This window comes from Chelonoidis abingdonii, chromosome 2, assembly GCF_003597395.2.
Source record: "Chelonoidis abingdonii isolate Lonesome George chromosome 2, CheloAbing_2.0, whole genome shotgun sequence".
Taxonomy (NCBI): domain Eukaryota; kingdom Metazoa; phylum Chordata; order Testudines; family Testudinidae; genus Chelonoidis; species Chelonoidis abingdonii.
In genome coordinates, this window is record NC_133770.1 from 2,365,566 (window position 1) to 2,382,952 (window position 17,387).

The window sequence follows — 17,387 nt, forward strand, 5'->3', positions numbered from 1 at the left end:
CTGCCCACGCTTGCAGGGCCAGCAAAGCCCCCCCCCCCCTCCCCTGCATTACAGACCAGTCTCTTCATATTCCCGAATAAGTAACCAGAGAACAGGGGTCTGATCGAGGGTGACCAGACAGCAGGTGTGAAAAATCGGGACAGAGGGTGGGGGGTGATAGGCGCCTATCTAAGAAAACAGCTCCAAATATCAGGACCGTCCCTATAAAATTGGGACATCTGGTCTCTCTAGTCTGAACCTCCAGCCCTCAATGGAACCACTTGAATGAGTGGAGTCCTCTGATGTCCAGCATTAGTGCAGCGGTCCCCAAGGCGGTGCCCGTGGGCGCCATGGCACCCGCGTGGGCATCTAAATGCGCTCGCGTCCTGGCCGGTGGTCGAGCATCCGCTGAAACGCCTCTCAATGTCACCCCTTGCCACCTACAAGCGATGTCATCCAGAGGCGTCGCTGCTGAAATGCCGCCGAAATTCGGAGGTATTTTGGCGGATGCTCGACCGCCACCACTGTCCTTCATCTGGTGCCCACCAGACAAAAAGGTTGGGGACTGCTGCATTAGTGAAACGTGGGCACAGCTTTTCAGGGCCACCCTCCAATATTGGTGGGCACCTGTTAGCGGTGGGCACGTACTGTACTGTAGCATTTAGAGAGTGAAGTACCTGCACCAAGATTGAAGTGTGGTGCAAACATTCTGGCAATATTTACTGCAGGTGAAAACATACTTGGGGGAAAAGGGGCTTGGTACAGGCTTCTTTACAAATCCAGTGCATTGGTTTTGCTTAGGTACTACGGTGATGGGCATGTTATAAACACGTGGATATGATTCAATCATGTAAATTGCAGGATGATTCACCACCATTTAGTCCTGTGGATTCTCTATAACTGGTCATTTGAAACCAAGATTGGCTGTCTGTCTAAAGAGCTCTGCTCTAGGAATTATTCTGGGGGTAATTCCCTGGCCTGTGTTATACAGGGAGTCGGACCAAATGATCACAGCGGTCCCTTCCGGCCTTGGAATCTATGAATACGACATCCAGGCTGTCCTCTAACCTTGGCTACATTTCATCCTTTCCCCTCCCTGTGGCAACTGGCAGAACTCTAGGCACCACAGCAGAGGTGAGTTTTCAGAAGGGATTTACAGGCAGAGGGTGATAGCTCGACCGATTTTGCTGGGGAACTTCTACCTGGAGCACTGCAGAAAGCACGGTTTTGTCTGAGGCTTGACACTGAGTGGTGGACAGCGAAGGCTGGGTTATTTGGCAGTGCAAAGGGGGGGTAAAATACCAGATCAGAGAGGGTGAGGCTAAGTCACAAAGTGCCTTACAGGGAAAGACAAGAAGCGTGTGTTGGCTGCACTGGAGAAGGGGGAGCCAGTGGAGGGACTGAGCGGGGTTGGATGAAGTCAGGATGACCCAAAGCAGGAAGATGTTGTTAGCAGCAGTGTTCAGAGGGGGCCAATAGAGATTGTGAGTTTCCCTAACCCTTAACAGAAGGGATCGAGGCCAGGTCTGAATTTTTAACAAAGACAACTTTCTTCCAAGTTTTTCTCGGGCACCTGAGTTAAATGTGTCAACAAAAGCAAACAAAAACCAAAGTGAATAACAGTTATCTCCCCACTCAATGAATCAATGGTCACATGTGTGATCTCTCTAGTGCCATAAGACTAGTTCTGTTTGTCCGTCTGTCTTCTTATACCATCCTCATCTTCACAGTATTCGAACATCTCCAGCCATTCAGAGTTTTCTAGTCATCCACAGAGTCTTCCAGGAAAAAAACAGATCAGATAAGACCTAAGTTTCTAAGGTAAAAAGCAAGGGGGGAGGAGCTGCCTCTTTTTATACATCATATTTTTTTTTTAAAAAAAGGCACAAACTCATTTTACCCCTTTGTGGGTCGCTTTGTGGATTGATCCGCACAGGGGAAGTGGGATGATCTGGAGGATACTATACAATATCATGGACCTACAGCAGACAGAAGCGTGTCTGCAGCGGTGTTGTAGCCAGTGGGTCCCAGTAGATGAGAGACATGAGGTGGGGGAAGTGATATCTTTTATTGCTCCAACTTCTGTTGTGGGGAGAGAGAAGCTGTGGCACTGCACCGAGCTCGTCTATCCGGCCTGATCCTGGGGGTCACTTTGTCTGGCCAGAGCCCCCTCTCCATGGCAGAGACCTGTCAGCCCTTCCCACCCCGCGATAAAACAGGAAATTGCAGCAATCGCAGGCAGCCTCCTTCCCCTTGCCGGAAGTGCTCCGGCTGCTCCCAGGGATGCATTGCAAGGGTGTGAGTCTGAAAGCCCCGCACAATGGAGCAGGCTCGGCGTGACTCGCCAAGGGCGAGCTGATTTCCCAGCATCGCCTGGCCACTAGCCCGTGCGGGGTGAATCCAGCCTGTCCTGCTCCGCTTCCTCCCCTGGCCCGGACCGGGGGAGCCCTGCTGCCGTTAGAGGAGAAAGCGAAGCGAGACACGGCGAGCTCCGCATTGCAGCCTAGCAGGCGCCCGGCGCACCTCACCGGCTCGGGGAATCAGCCCGGGGAAGGCCCCGCAAACTCTGCTCCGGGCGGGCGCTTCCAGCCGGTTCCCGTCCGTTCGCACCAGGGGAGTCCCCCGGGGAACAGCCCGGCCTGGGTGGTTGTACACAGCCCTCTGGGCGGGTCACGGACCGGAGCAGTGTCCGCGCGCGGCCACGCCGGAGTGAAATTGGATCAGGGTAAGGGCGTTCGCGTGGATGTTCCGCAGAACGAAACGCGCGTGGGAGGGGAGGGGCGGCACTAAGATCCGGCACCGCCACTTGCTGCTTTGCATGCCCGGGGCCCTGCGGGATGCCGAGATGTGGGGGTGGGTGTCGGGGGGGGGGGCAGCACACGCCGGTGCGTTCACACGGCTCTTCCCCAGGCAGAGCCCACTGGCGCAGCCCCTGCTATCCCAGAGGCTGCAGTGCAAACTCTGCCACCGCCTGGCTGCGTGACCTTGGGCAAGTCACTAGTGTGGAAGGAGGTTAACCCGCCTTGCCGGGCGCTGTGGGGCTCCTGGCTGTTGGGGATGTCACACGCTGCCTGCCTTGTCTAAACGCGGAGCACAGCCCCGAGCACTACGGGCTGCACAGGGCCCAGTGGGCGGTACTTTCTGATCCAGGGCTGAGCCTGATTGGTTGCATGCTGCGACTGTGGCCCATTGCATGCTGGGACTTGTAGTCTCTGTGGGCTGCAATATGAAGGTGGAGTTTGGCTGATACCAGCCTGGCTTTGTGGAGAGGACATTCGTCACTTGGACTCCTGGGTCTCCATGCAGTCGCGTGCTCGGGAAATTTTGGGCATCCCAATTCAGCTGCTTTAGAGTATGCTCAGGGTGACCAGACAGCAGATGTGAAAACTTGGGACCGGGGTGGGGGGTAATAGGAGCCTATATTAAGAAAAAGACCCTAAAGTTGGGACATCTGGTCACCCTAAGTATAAAAAGCCTCCTCATGCAACGGGACAACGTCCCTCAGGTTGCCGTGTATTCAAACGATGAGGAACCCCCACAGGCACCAGCCAGGGCACCTTGGGCTGTGATCCCATCATGCCTTCACACTGAGCCATCAGGCTAGGAGAGCTGGAGACCTTCCAGGAGACACAGATGTGGTAGGACCACGTGGTGAGATTGAACAGATGTCCCTCTTCCCTCTACTCCAGTACTGAGTAAATACCACCGTGTAGCCGTGCATGGGTTACTGTTGCTATGGGTACCATCCTTTGGGTGAGGTCTAAAAGACAGCCAGGCCCTGATCACTGATTGTCATTACAGGGGCCAGGGCATGCTTGGGAAGAGTCAGTGCCCTGGTTGACTTGATTGGTGGTTACATTCTCCTTATTTAAATTCCCCCCACTGCTGAAATTGGATTCTTCATTTTGGGTGCCCAGCTGTTGTGTAGCATTGTTGTGTGGTGTTTTAGGGCTCCCGTATTCCTGTATACACCCTAGGGGAGGCTGCATTTCCACGTGATCCTGTTAATCTCTGTATCAGTTTGTATTTGTAAACCGCACTGGGGATATTCCGAGTAGAAGTGGAGAAATCAATGGAACGGGGACCTGGTTAATAATAATAAAACCCAGATGTTTTCAGGCAGAGTTAATGGCTGTTGATGCTGAGAGTGGCAGTGAGGAGTCTGTTTAGTGTTAAATGGTGTGTTCATGGCACTTTTCCACCGGGGCCTGGGTTAATCTCTGCAGTGTGTTTGTTTTCCCAGGAGATGAGAGTCCCATGAGTGTGGATCAGAAGCAGGATCTCATGACTCACCTGACATCCCCCGCTGGAGAAAGGCCGTTCGCGTTTCCGGCTTGTGACGAAAGCTTTAGTGATGAGAGAAACCTCATAATCCACAGCCAGGCGGAGGAGCGGGAGTACAAATGCATTCTGTGTGGGAAATGCTTCAACCAGCAGCCCAGCCTGACCCGGCACCAGAAGAACCACACGGGGGAGAGGGCCTACATCTGCCCCGAGTGTGGTAAGAGCTTCAGCCTCAAACACAACCTGATCATCCACCAGCGCACCCACACGGGCGAGCGGCCCTACAAGTGCAGCGTCTGCGAGAAGAGCTTCAGCCTGAAGCAGAACCTGGTCACCCACCAGCGCATCCACACCGGGGAGCGGCCCTTCGCCTGCCCCGAGTGCGGGAAGAGCTTCCGGGAGCAGCGGTTCCTCCTCAACCACCAGAGGACCCACACGGAGGAGCGGCCCTATGAATGCAGCGACTGCGGCAAGTCCTTTAAGGAGAAGCAGACGCTCGCCAGCCACCAGAGGACCCATAGCGGGGACAGGCCTTACCAGTGCGCCGAGTGCGGGAAGAGCTTCAGCCAGCGCACGTTCCTGGTGACGCATGAGAAGACCCACCAAGGGGGGAGCCCATTCACCTGTGGCGAGTGCGGGAAGAGCTTCAGTTGCAAGAGCGGCCTTGTCACCCACCAGCGCATCCACACTGGGGAGCGGCCCTTCGCCTGCCCCGAGTGCGGGAAGCGCTTCAGCCAGAAAGGGTCTCTGAAAATCCACCAGAGAATCCACACTGGGGAAACCCCCTTCACTTGCCCCGAGTGTGGGAAAACCTTCACGCAGAAGATAAACCTGACTACGCACCAGAGAACCCACCTGGGAGACAAAGCCCTGACATGAGCCTGACATCATGCTAGAAGCTTTACAGAGCGGATAGCTCTGAACTCTGCTGGGAGCTCCCAGAGGGCCCATGACTGCACTGGATGCGAGAGGCTGAACGGCGGAGACTCCATGTGAACGTTCTGAGTGTCTGGAAGGCCTCAGTCACTCCTTATACACCCTGGTGTCCCACAAGGGATACTGATTGTCTTCATGCAGTGAGTCTGGGTCCCCCTGTACAGCTCCTCTGTCCATTGGCCGGTCAGGTTTGTGCTCTTCTGTGCCCACCCCACATAGAAGCCCCTGAAGGAATCCCAAGTCCCAGCCCCCCGGCTCCATGGTGATGGCCTTGCCCTGCAGCAAGGCACTCTCCACCACGTCCCTCTTCCAGCTCCCTGTCCCTGTCCCAGCTCGCTTGGCTCCCTGCGCTTGGGAGCAGATGAGATAACAACGAGGGAGGCTCACGGTGAAGTTCTTTACTGCTGCTGTAGGACTGATCCTGTGAAGTGCTGAGTCCCATCAGTATCCTTCAGCCTCCATTGGAGATGCCTGACATCTTGCAGGATCAAACCTGTCTGGCCTGCTTTTCCGAGGTGCTGAGCACCCACGCCTCCTGCTGGCTCCCATGGGAGCTGTGAATGCCCAGCACCCCTGAAAACTAGGAACAGCTCTCTTCGCTTTCTCTCCCTCTTGGAGCATTGCAGCCTTGAGGACCTTAAAGCCCGTAGTTCTGGCCTGGCCAAAATTCAGCCCTGGGATCACTGCAGGCCCAGTGTTCTACAGCGTGGGCCGCAAGGGCCCTGGTCATCTATACGGATATTGGCCTGGCTGCTCAGAGCAGGTTGAGGCCAGGCATGCTGGGATCCAGGTTCTCCATAAGCCCCTCCTCCACATTAAGGATTAGGGCAGCTGCACACTTTTTGCCAGTTAGACATGGCCTGTGGAGTGTTGGTTAAATCCCCTCAGCTGGGCAGTTCAGGTGCTTCAGCTGCAGCCCCTTGTGGGATAGCGGAAGCACGAAGGTACAAGCAGCTCTGAGTTAGGGGAATGCAGTGAGGGTGGCTGGTGCCCGTGAACAGAGCAGAGGGAGGTGCGCCCAGAGAAAGCAGATGTGGCAGCACCATCCCAGCCCTTGCCTGAATTAATAGCGCCTTGTGACCATTGCAGGGCTGTGTAAATTACAGCAGCTCTCAGTCATGTTTGCCTGGCATCCCCGCACCCAGCTCTCACTTGGCAGTTTGGCCCTGGCACTGGCCCGTAAAGCACTATTTATATGTGCTCTGTATTGTTTGCATTATCCGAGTAGTTGGAAATTTTCCACTCGCGCATGAATTAATCTCTGAATGTGTTCGTTTACCCAGGGAGCGAGAACGATGAGTGTGAAAAAGAAGCAGGATCTCATGACTCATGTGAAATATTAATACATTGTATGTGGGAAAAGCTTCAGCCCACAGCCACCTCTCCTAGAAACCACACAGGAGAGAAGGTGGCACCTGAAGCAGGATCTCACCCACCCCCTGGAATCCATCCAGAGAAACTGTTATCCTCATAATCCATTAAAAAAAACTTCAGAGATGAGAGATTTCTTCTAAATCGCCAGGAACCCTGCACAGAGAGACTAAGCGACTATAGTCCTCGCTGCAAACCCTTCAGGGAGAAGCAGGTTCACAAAACCCCAGAGAACCTGCACTGGGGAAAGACCATCCCAATGAACTGAATGTGAGAAAGGCTTGGTCCGAGAATGTTCCTGGTGATAGCTGAAAAAATCCACAAAGACAGGGCCCCATTTATCCGCTCTGAGCATGGGACATGCCTCAGCTGTCAGATGACCTCATTATGGTCCAGAGAATCCATACCAGAGGAGACCATTTAAATGCCCCGAGGGGGGGCATGCTCCTCACAAGATAAATCTTCCCCAATGAATCTGCATGAGTGAGATCCCTTACCCAGAACTGGAGATAAGCTAAGACTAATTCTCTCCTCTGCAGGAATCACTGGGTGTAGTTCTGTGACCGGCCAGTGCAGGAGGTTGACTAGAGAAGCACAGTGATTTCTTCTGGCTTTAAATTCCATGAACCTGTAATTCTGAATATAAGCCTGAGACTTCCTGAAGGTGGGAAAATAGTCCATTAAAACACAAGGAGAGATATCACACAAATGTCATGTATGTTGGAGAAATCTTATTCGCTCCTGTTGCTGTACAGGACAGCAAGAAATTGCCAAGCGGATGCACTGGAGTGTTTGCTCCCTGGTTGCTGTTACAGGCCAGTTCAGGGAGCGTTGCTATGTCAGTGGCATCCCTGTTTTCCCTTTGTGGTATTTCCCACCTCCTGTTCTAGTCTCTTCTGGTCCTTTCTGTTTGGGTTTGTGATGTTTCTGTTCTATGCCTGAAGATTATGGGCAGAAGGGGACAGTTTCATTAATGTTCCAAAAGGAGGCAAGTTTCTGCTGCATGTGAAGAGGACAAGAATTCACTGTTTCCCCTGGGAGAGGCCATCAGTGCAGTCAGCATAAAACTCAAGACTTGTCCAACACAAACAGTTCCTGCCCATCTCACCCACAGCCGTTCCGATGAGCGAAACAGGAATGGTTTGAAAAATGAATTTTCCTTTCATAGTTTTCTGCTATTTTGCTCAATGTTACCTGTCACTCTGCCTGGACAATGAAACCAGATTGGTCAGTTTCAGTTTCTAGCCATTTTCACTTTCTGGGTCTCCCCATGGGCATATTTTTACTGGGTTCCCAATGCCACAGGGGAATGAATATTAAACATCTGGGAGAAGGGAGATCATTTCAGTGGAGCTGTACTGGGGTAGAATTAACCATGGATTTCAAGTCATAACAGCTGATACATCCAGAGATTAACATCAGAGATCAGACTTTAGGGCCCAGTCCAACTCCTAATGAAATAAGTGGACAGGCTGTCATTGCTGTCAGTGGGAACAGGAGCAGAAAGGCTCTGTCCTGCAAGGTGCTGAATGCTCTGGCCCTGATCCAGCAAAGCAGAGCGCTTTAGCACATGCATTGGCGTCAGCGTGATCACTCACCACGTTAACGTTAAGCAAGGGCATAAGGGCTTTGCTGGATCAGAGTCAGCGTGCCAAGCATCTTGCAGGATTGAGGCCCTAGTGACCGAGGAGCAAATACGATAACCCTCATCCTACCAGGGGATAGGGTACCGCCCCGGATGAGAGAGCACATGTAGCTCATCGTCAGAGATTCGGGCAAACACTCCCATCGGTACGAGGTTTTTGAGATACTCACCCTCCCAACACCCTTTATTTAAAAAATAAATCTAAATGTTGTCTGTAACCCCAGAGAATTGGCTGGGTAAGTTTCTTTGGGAATGCACAGGTACCATTTCTGTGACTGGAGAGTGCCATATTCCTGATTAAGAGGCATGTGTTGGCTCGTATTTCTATAGAGGATCCTGGGTCTTTAACTCTGTTTGAATTCTTGTAGTGATCCCTGCCTGGGCAGAAGAAGTGGTAGAGATGGGTTGATTAAAGGATATGAAAATAAGACAGGAGCTGGTAGGGGAGGGGTGTGTCTGGTGAGGGTTAATCCTAGCGGGAAGCAGCAATTAAATTGGGGATGGAAATGATGGGGCGTCTCTCTGGTACTGTACCTGGAATGCTAGAGATCAATAAAGGAAGGTGTGTTTTGAAAGGAACTCTGCGCTGTGTGATCATTGATTTAGGTGAAAATCTGTCCTGATCGCGACTCACCCATGATCTTCCAGCGTCAGCCCCCAGTTAGGTGTAACGAACTGGCTGCATAGACATGGCTGTCCGCACTCTCACAGCCCAGGAACTTCAGCGCTTAAATCACTGGCTTCTGTCAGTTCAGCTAAACAACCACCCTCCATTAGCTTGAGGCAGTATCACTGTGGTGGTCACTGGGGCTTGGGAGACACAATCGTATGCACTTAGCCAATGGGAAACCTTTAGCCCCAGAGCTGCGATGGCCCTCAGAAGCAGTGTCCCATCAGCACGCGGGAGGCCCTGTGGGCACAGGGAATGTACTCAATTTTCAGAACTCAAGGCCACATGCAGCAATTCACAGAGACTTTGATCCAGTTCCTCCCCTCTGCTTCCAAGAGCGTAAGGGACGTGGGGCTCGCAGAGGAGGGATGCTGGGTGGGGGAAATGCCACCCTCACATCCTCCTCCCCATGGAAGCTTCTCCAGCGAGAACTGTGAGCTCAAGACCCCATGGGGATGCCATCCACGGGTGTGCTGGTCACCTCCTCTTCCAGAGCATTCCCTGAGAGGTTAACCAAACCAGGTCCTCTCCCCAAGACGTGGGATACTCAGGACAGATTAGGGTTGGAGCAGGAAACAAGCCCTTGTCGCCCTCCCAGTTTCCTCTTTCATCAGTTTCCTCCTGCTGCCCAACACCTCTGCTTGGTAATGATTTCAAAGCTATTCTTGGGGCTTGTCCCTGCATGTTCAAAGGGCCCTGGCAGGCAGTGCCAGGAGGCAAATGGGATTTATTCAGACGAAAGGAAGGGATTCACACAATAAACTGGGTTTACTCAGAGATCACATGCCTTCAGTGTGGAGTTTCAGGAGATCAGAGACCTCCCTCGTACCATGCCAAAGACTGATCCGCTGGGTTTCCCAAACAGCACCACCAAGGGGCGCTAGGTGAATGTGCGTTTCCCGTACCCTCGCTGAGCCAGTGGCACTGTTAATGCAATGAGAATGCCAGTCTCAGTAACTCATTGCAGGCTTTGAATTTGTCACCTAATCTCCCATTGGAGTAGTTCTTCCACACAATCCCGTTGGACCCAAGCTCCTCTGTAGCTAATGAGAATAGCATCTCCATGTGCCCCAGCTCCTCGCACAGGTCTGGTTTCATCCCTGTGAGCCCCCTGGTGCCAGCTGGGGTCTTTGAGCTGATGCTCTGGCTGGTATTTCTCTGCACGTACTGAGCGCCCAGAGTATCAATCATTGAAGTTGTGGTAAAGCCTCCTTTCCCAAACCTGGATTTTAGTGTCCAAAATCTGGGTGCTTACCTGAAACTCCCCCAAGCTCACTACCAGCTTCGATATTTTCTCGCTGCCACCAGATAAGAATAGGCTCTTATCAGCCTGGATCCCCCAAATACTCCTTGGGGGACCCCCTCTGTGGACTCCCCAACTTCCTTTGGGAAGACCCCCAAGACCCAGACCCCTGGGTCTCTCTCTCTCCTCTCCCAGCTTCCCCCCCTTCTCCTTCCCTGGGTTATGCCGCGTTGCGAGAGACTAGCCTTTCACTCGCTTGTGAATGCCAATAGACCAATAGAGCTAATTCTTACTTCCCCCGAGGCTAGGCATTCATCAGCTAATCACAGAATAGCATACAAAGGATGATTCCCCCCTCCCTGGTCTCCTCGTCGGATGTAACTGAGGAGAAAAAACCTCCAACACGAAAGGAAAACAGAGATGATTCTTTCTCTCGTTTCCCTGGTCCTGTCCCGCCCTGGGGACGATAGGAAAAACCCCACAGCCTGGCTTTTCCTTTCCCTTCTCTGTCTTCCCGTGAGGGGAGACAGCTACCTGGTACAGAAGTTCTATCCCTTTGCCTCATTAGGAAAAGAAACTCCCACCAGTTTTCAAAAAGAAACTTTATATATTAAAAGAGAAAGAAAATACAAAACAATAATCTTGCATTAAGAAACTCAATACAGGCTCTTGCTTATAAGAAAATATGAAATAAACAGTTCTGATTTAAAAGATAGCCCCCGAATTAAACCAGATCCAGCAAATCAACCATAATGTAAATACAACACAAAGCTATCATATAGCGTCCGAATTACTTTGCTTCCTTTTGGTACTCACAGATGTTTAGGAGAAGATTGAAAGCAGAGGGAGTAGAAAGCAAAGCTTGTTTTCTCAGCAGCCGAGGAAACAACAAAGACCCAGCAATCCACATCTGTATAAATACAACACAAGCTCCTCATAGCCGAATTACTTTTGTTCCGCTTATGTACTCTACAAGACTTTTAGTCTAGATATTTTGACGATAAGATGGACAGTTAGAAGAAACAGCTGATGTACTCATAGCCGAGGAAACAACAAACCCCCCAGTATACAATCCCCGCCACCTGACTTTTTTAAACAATCCAGTTCTCTGATTGGTCCTCTGGTCAGGTGTTTGGTTCCCCTTTACAGGCAAAAGAAAATTAACCCTTACCTTACCTATCTACTTATGACAGAAGTGCTGGCTTCTTTCCCGGGGGTGGCAGGAAGAGTTTTTTAACCCCACGGAACGGCCCAGTCCGTATGCCTATGGCCTGAGGGGCAGAGGACAATTCTCAGCTAGTCGCATACATCTAGCGTGTCTTGTACAGACAAAACTACACAGGATCGTTTTAGGGGTCAAGACAAAGATGCCACCTTTATTATGATCTATAACTACTAGCAAATACCTTAATACTTACACACACACACACACACTGATTGTAGCTTGAGTTCGCAGCTTGGGATCGTAGCTCGTGGCAGCTAACTGGCCAGGAAAGCTGAGCACGACGAGGAGTCGGGTCTCTGGCGGGCGCGCACCGATGCCCCCTGATGTTGATAGCAGAACGTTACCCAAAGTCTCCTATCTCACCCTTCTTTTTTATAGGCTTTTAGTTTGGATTCAAAGTCTATAGGTCTTGCTGTGTCACGCTGCCTCTGGGTTTGGTGATTGATCACCCGTCAATTGACATTCATCTGATGAAGTGGGTATTCACCCACAAAAGCTCACGGTCCAAAACGCCTGTTAGTCTATAAGGTGCCACAGGATTCTCCGCTGCTTTCGTCAATTGCAGGCGAGACTTTCAGCCTCCGACCTGGCTTTGATCTTCCTTCTGTTGTTCTTTTGTCCTTTTCTTTTTAGGGTGGATGCTTCTTACTCTGTTTAGGGCTGTTGTCTGTGTCTTCAGTCATTGGTATTTGAACTTTATCTCATCAGGACAGGCTGGCGCTGGAGGTTAATTCTATCACTCATACATACCTCAGTCACACATCTAAACTAAACTAATAAAATTACAGCAGGGCTTCCAAAAATGAAGGCTGCAGCAACAAGCCTTCCACAAAATGGAGTAAGCATTTTAAAATGGGTTTTAAATTACAATAGTGCACAGACGTTACAATGTAGGCAAAATGGCAAGTGTAATGAAATGGTGAACAGAAGTTACACTGTAAGTGTGACATTATTGATATAAACTGGGACCATATAGAACATGGGTTGCAACCAAGGTTCTGTAGTGACACCAAATCCTATGTAAAGGGGGTCATATAAGGTGTCTCAGACCAGGTTACGGGTTAGTGGTTAGGATTATGCTGTCTGTATGTCTGTATCATTTTTGTAGTTGAAGTTATGAATATTGGCTGTGTACTGTCTGTATTTTAAACTTGTGCTGTGCTACTGGGAAAGATCCCAGACAAGTTGGTGTCAGCTCTGTTTAGCCTGCTTGATGGCCCATTAAGGACCATCAACTACACAACTGACCCACTGAGAGGAGGCAGATCCACCTTGTGACTCACCAAAGTGCAGAAACTGGCCCATGTGACTCCAGACTCCATTTTGCTGTAACTTTTCACAGTAGGAACAAAGGAGTGTTCTTACACCTGGAAAAGCCTATATAAGGCGGAGGCCTCATCTCCATTTTGTCTTCAATCTTGCTTCTTACCTCTGGAGGGACTTTGCTACAAGCTGAAGCTCTACACAAAGGACTGATGACCCATCCCAGCCGGGGATGTTCTCCAGAGACTTGATTTAAACCTGCAGTTTACTCCATCACTGCTACAAGCCTGAACTAAGAACTTTGCCATTACTGTATGTTATTGATTCCATTTAACCAATTCTAGCTCTCATCTCTATCTTTTTCCTTTTATGAATAAACCTTTAGATTTTAGATTCTAAAGGATTGGCAACAGCGTGATTTGTGGGTAAGATCTGATGTGTATATTGACCTGGGTCTGGGGCTTGGTCCTTTGGGATCGAGAGAACCTCTTTCTTTTACTGGGGTGTTGGTTTTCATAACCATTCATCCCCAGGACGGGTGGCACTGGTGGGGATACTGGGAGACTGGAGGAAATTGCTTGTGTGACTTGCAGTTAGCCAGTGGGGTGAAACCGAAGTCATTTTTGTCTGGCTGGTTTGGTTTACCTTAGAGGTGGAAAAACCCCAGCCTTGGGCTGTGACTGCCCTGTTTGAGCAATTGGTCCTGATTTGGCACCTCAGTTGGGTCCCACCAGAACTGCATCGTCACAGTAAGTAAAATGGCAAGTGTAATGAAATGGTGAACAGAAGTTACAACGATACAGTGAATAACTAAAAACAATTTCATTCACATCAGTTCTACACGTGTGGTCCTCCGAGCCCATCCTGCAGCTCATCTCTTTTACTCCCTCCGTGGACCTCGCAAGGCCCCACTCTGGCCAGAGCTGCCTTCAGACAGGACTGCACGTCTGGGGTCAAGAGGCAAGGAGTGCTCTACCAGTGCAGGTAAGTGTACTGCCACTGCATGCCACAACCCAGCCCCTGCCGCCGGCCTGGGGGCAGGGGACCAATCCAAGGCCCCAGCACCTGGCATCCACATGGCTGCTAGAACAAGGAACTACATTAAACAAAGCAAAAAACAAAAAGAATGACAACAAAAAAACCAAACAAAATTGAGAATTTTCTTCTAACCACTTAACTATCTAGAAAGAAATTCCCCAGCCTCAGCTCACAGGTAAGGAGAACTGCAGTATCAGGCAGGCAGGTCCGTGCACCACTGCCCTCTAGTGTGTGTCTGGAGCCAGGGAGGGGAAAAGCCTCGCTGCTATTGTGTTCTCAGGGCCGTTCCTGTGTTCCTGGGTTTGAGAGCCCCACTGCTGCAGGAGTGCAGCTGAGTTGGTCGTGGTGGCATCTGTGGACATGTGGCCATGGACTGTTACGCTGTATCCCAGAACTTCCCAGCCCATTTAAAAATTGTAACATGAACTCTTCAAGGACCAATAGGAAATGCTTTGATAACTGATGCGCTCGTCACTTTTTTTGAATTTTCTTCTCATTTGATTTTTGAAAACCAGTGCTAACGACTGCATGCGGGACAAAACTTTTTGCTGCCACATCATGTGTCTAATTTGCTGACCACTGTCAGACCTGGAATCATAGAATATCTGGGCTTGAAGAGACCTCAGGAGGTATCTAGTTCAAACCCCTGCTCAAAGCAGGACCAACCCCCAACTAAATCATCCCAGCCAGGGCTTTTTCAAGCCTGACCTTAAAAACCTCTAAGGGAGGAGATTCCACCATTTCTCTAGTGAACCCATTCCAGTGCTTCACCATCCTCCTAGTGAAATAGTTTTTCCTAATATCCAACCTAGACCTCCCCCACTGCAACTTGAGACCATTACTCCTTGTTCTGTCATCTGGTACCACTGAGAACAGCCAAGCTCCATCCTCACTGGAACACCACCTAGGTCCATTCCAGCCATTTCTGCTTCCCAGGTGTTTCCTTCCCCACTGTGTACGTGAGATTCTGGTTACTTTCCCTGACATGTTCTAACTGCTTTTTTCCAAGTTGATCTTAATTTAGTTATTTTCTGCCCAGGTCTCTAATACCACAAGGACCCTCGAGATTATTTCCAGGTCTTGTCTGATGTTTGCAACTCCTTCCAATTTAGTATCGTGTGCAGATTTCATTTGCGTGCTGGTCACCTCCTCTTTCAGGTCATTGACTGAGATGATAGGACCTCTCACCAGTTACTGTAAAACCTGTGAGACACCTCCCTATAACTGGTTACATGACCATTTCTGATTACTCTTTGTGAAAATACCCCAGTGATGGGAACCATAATAAGAACAAAGATAGGTTAGACTGACTGGTCTTCCAGCCGGTTTTCAATCCAAACCAGTATGAATTAACTTTTCAAAGAAAATTTTGTGAGTCACATAATCAAATATTTGACTAAAATCCAAATATATTTTACATTTCTGATTTATTGCAGTCACTTTACCCACTAATTAGCCATTCTGTCAAAATGCCAGTTATGTTTGTGCAGCAAATTTTATTCTTTTCACAGAGAATCTCCTAATACATCTCATCTTTTCTACATTTGGCTTACAATCATCAGCACCTCAAGTTAGGGTTAATTGTAGACAACCGATTTCTGTCTTGTGCAATGCCAAACACATTCTCTGTGCCTAACATATTCCTCATAATAATTAACCCATGCTCATTATTGCTCATGATTCTGTTCCTTGTGGCTGACGAGTGATTTTTTTCCCCTTAATATGTTTTACTGTTTTTACTAGGGCTATGAGTTACAGACCTTAATTGCCAGGATCACTCTCCTTACCACATTTGAAAATCAGTACCACATTTAAAGAGAATTCTGTGTTATATATTTCTATAAAATAATAGGTTGAGTAGCTTCTAGCTCAACACAATTAAATGGTAAGAAACAGATATCAACAGCTCTTAGTGCTGATTTTAATGTTTGCGCATTAAAGACCATATAGCAGACAGGAACTTTAAACTGTAAAATCAATGAAGCGAAGCCTTTCCTTTACACCTGTCCGTAAACTGCTCAGCACCTGCTGACATTATGCAAATAATAAATAATAATAATAAATTATAAGAAAGCCTGCATTTGCAGCCTGAGTGTGAGTCATACAAATGGCACAATTACAGCTCATTCATCTCCCGGGTCACCTTTCAAACCCTCTTTTTCTCTGGCATTGCCTTGTGTGATGTTTCTCAGCACCCAGTTTCATCACCCAATGTCCCAACAGGTAAAGGACTTGTTAAGAATTACCCATGTGTTGGCAGGACACAGAATGGAAACGCTTGTGGCCTCACCCACAGGACTTCTGCTTCACAGCATGACATTCTTTGCTTCCATTTGCTGTGGTTGTACATAAATCTGGAAAAATGAACATCTTAGCATGTGCTCTGAGCTAATCTTTCTGTGGCCCAATGGCTGCCAGAACTTGGTCCCTTCCCTTGTGTCCAGCAGCGTCATTGATAAATGTCCCACCAAGACCTGCACCTCCAGCAAAGTGATGCATACATGTGGTATTTCTCTACGTGCAAAGGGTGAATTTTGGTAGCTAAATTCAGCAAGTCCCCTTCAAACTCTTCCATGAAATAGGTGGGACTGGGTGCTTCCTTCTCCACTGGAATACCAGCATCCACTCATGATGAGCGAGAATCTGGAGCCCAGGCTTTTCTCTAGGAGCCAATCATACATTAACAACATTGTGTTATTGGAGGAATCTCTGTTAGTTGTGGCTGGTGGGTTTTTGTACAGTGTATTTTGTGCGTTTGGGTTTGTTGCCCATCTCAAACTGCCTGCCCCTTGAGGGCATTAGCTTTTTAAATTTAAGTCTTCAAGTATACCCAGTAGGGAGGTTAGTGATGCCTGTCATGGGTCCATCCTTGCCAGGATCCCCAGAAGTTCTTTCACCAACTGTTGTTTTCTGAAGGTGCTGGTTTTATGTTTGCTGCCAGGGGATCCAGCCTTTCCCGCTCAGCTAAACCCAGTGAAAGTTGCAGCTTAAAGATCTTCTCTGCCCCAGCTCTAGCTTTGTTTACACCATCAGCATCAGATGTCAAGATACAAATGTTTCTTGCGTGAGGTAAGTGCCTTAGAAATGGAATCACTTCCCTTTAAAGTTTGCAATTTCTACTCTAAATGCATTGTGCGCAGACAGCAAACATAAAGGCCTCGATTGCAAATTCTCCATGGACTTCAATGGGAGCAGGACTGGCTCTGTGAAGCATTCTCTGTGTTTTGAGCCAGTTTCTTTGGCCCTGCCTGCCTGAGAGGGACAACATTTTAGACAGAGCTCTTCTGAAATAAAATTGTCCCAGGAAGGCGTGAACACAACTTACAAATGGATCCCCAGCCCCCTACAGGCTGTGTTACAAACTGGTTGACCTACACAGCATCCTAGACTAGGATTCTGCCTCATTTAATTAACTGATGTTTACAAGTACCTGCAAGCACTGTTCCCTCTAAGCTGTGCGCATGTGTGCCCACACACAGATCCTAAACTCCACGCACATGGCACAAAAATTTGCACAGAAGAATTTTTTTGCACACACGGCCTGTCAAAAATTAGAGGGAACATTGTCTGCAAGTCACGTAAATGCTGCATGATGCTTATCACTGTTACCTTGTTGGCTTGTAAAATGGTTTATGGCAAGTTCTACCCAGTTTACACAACCAAGACTCAATCCAGACTGAAGTCAACAGAAAGGTTCCCATTGACTGGATCTGGTCCTTGGAGAGACAGGGAA

At 49.2% G+C, this 17,387-nt stretch overlaps 1 protein-coding gene across 4 annotated transcripts; it reads left to right on the forward strand.

Annotated features, from left to right (window-relative positions):
- Positions 1-180: 180 nt before the first annotated feature.
- Positions 181-8,794, forward strand: LOC116838047 (uncharacterized). 4 transcript variants are annotated; one of them, XM_075062104.1, is made up of 3 exons: positions 181-1,755; positions 2,637-2,704; positions 4,223-8,794. In XM_075062104.1, the coding sequence occupies exon 3, from the start codon at positions 4,237-4,239 to the stop codon at positions 5,140-5,142; it is 906 nt and encodes a 301-aa protein (XP_074918205.1). In that variant the 5' UTR covers positions 181-1,755; positions 2,637-2,704; positions 4,223-4,236; the 3' UTR covers positions 5,143-8,794. The 4 variants fall into 4 exon arrangements, with proteins under 4 accessions (XP_074918205.1, XP_032658932.1, XP_074918204.1 ...); XM_032803041.2 differs by lacking the exon at positions 181-1,755 and having other exon boundaries at positions 1,929-2,704; XM_075062103.1 differs by lacking the exons at positions 181-1,755; positions 2,637-2,704 and adding an exon at positions 3,078-3,630.
- Positions 8,795-17,387: the final 8,593 nt, after the last annotated feature.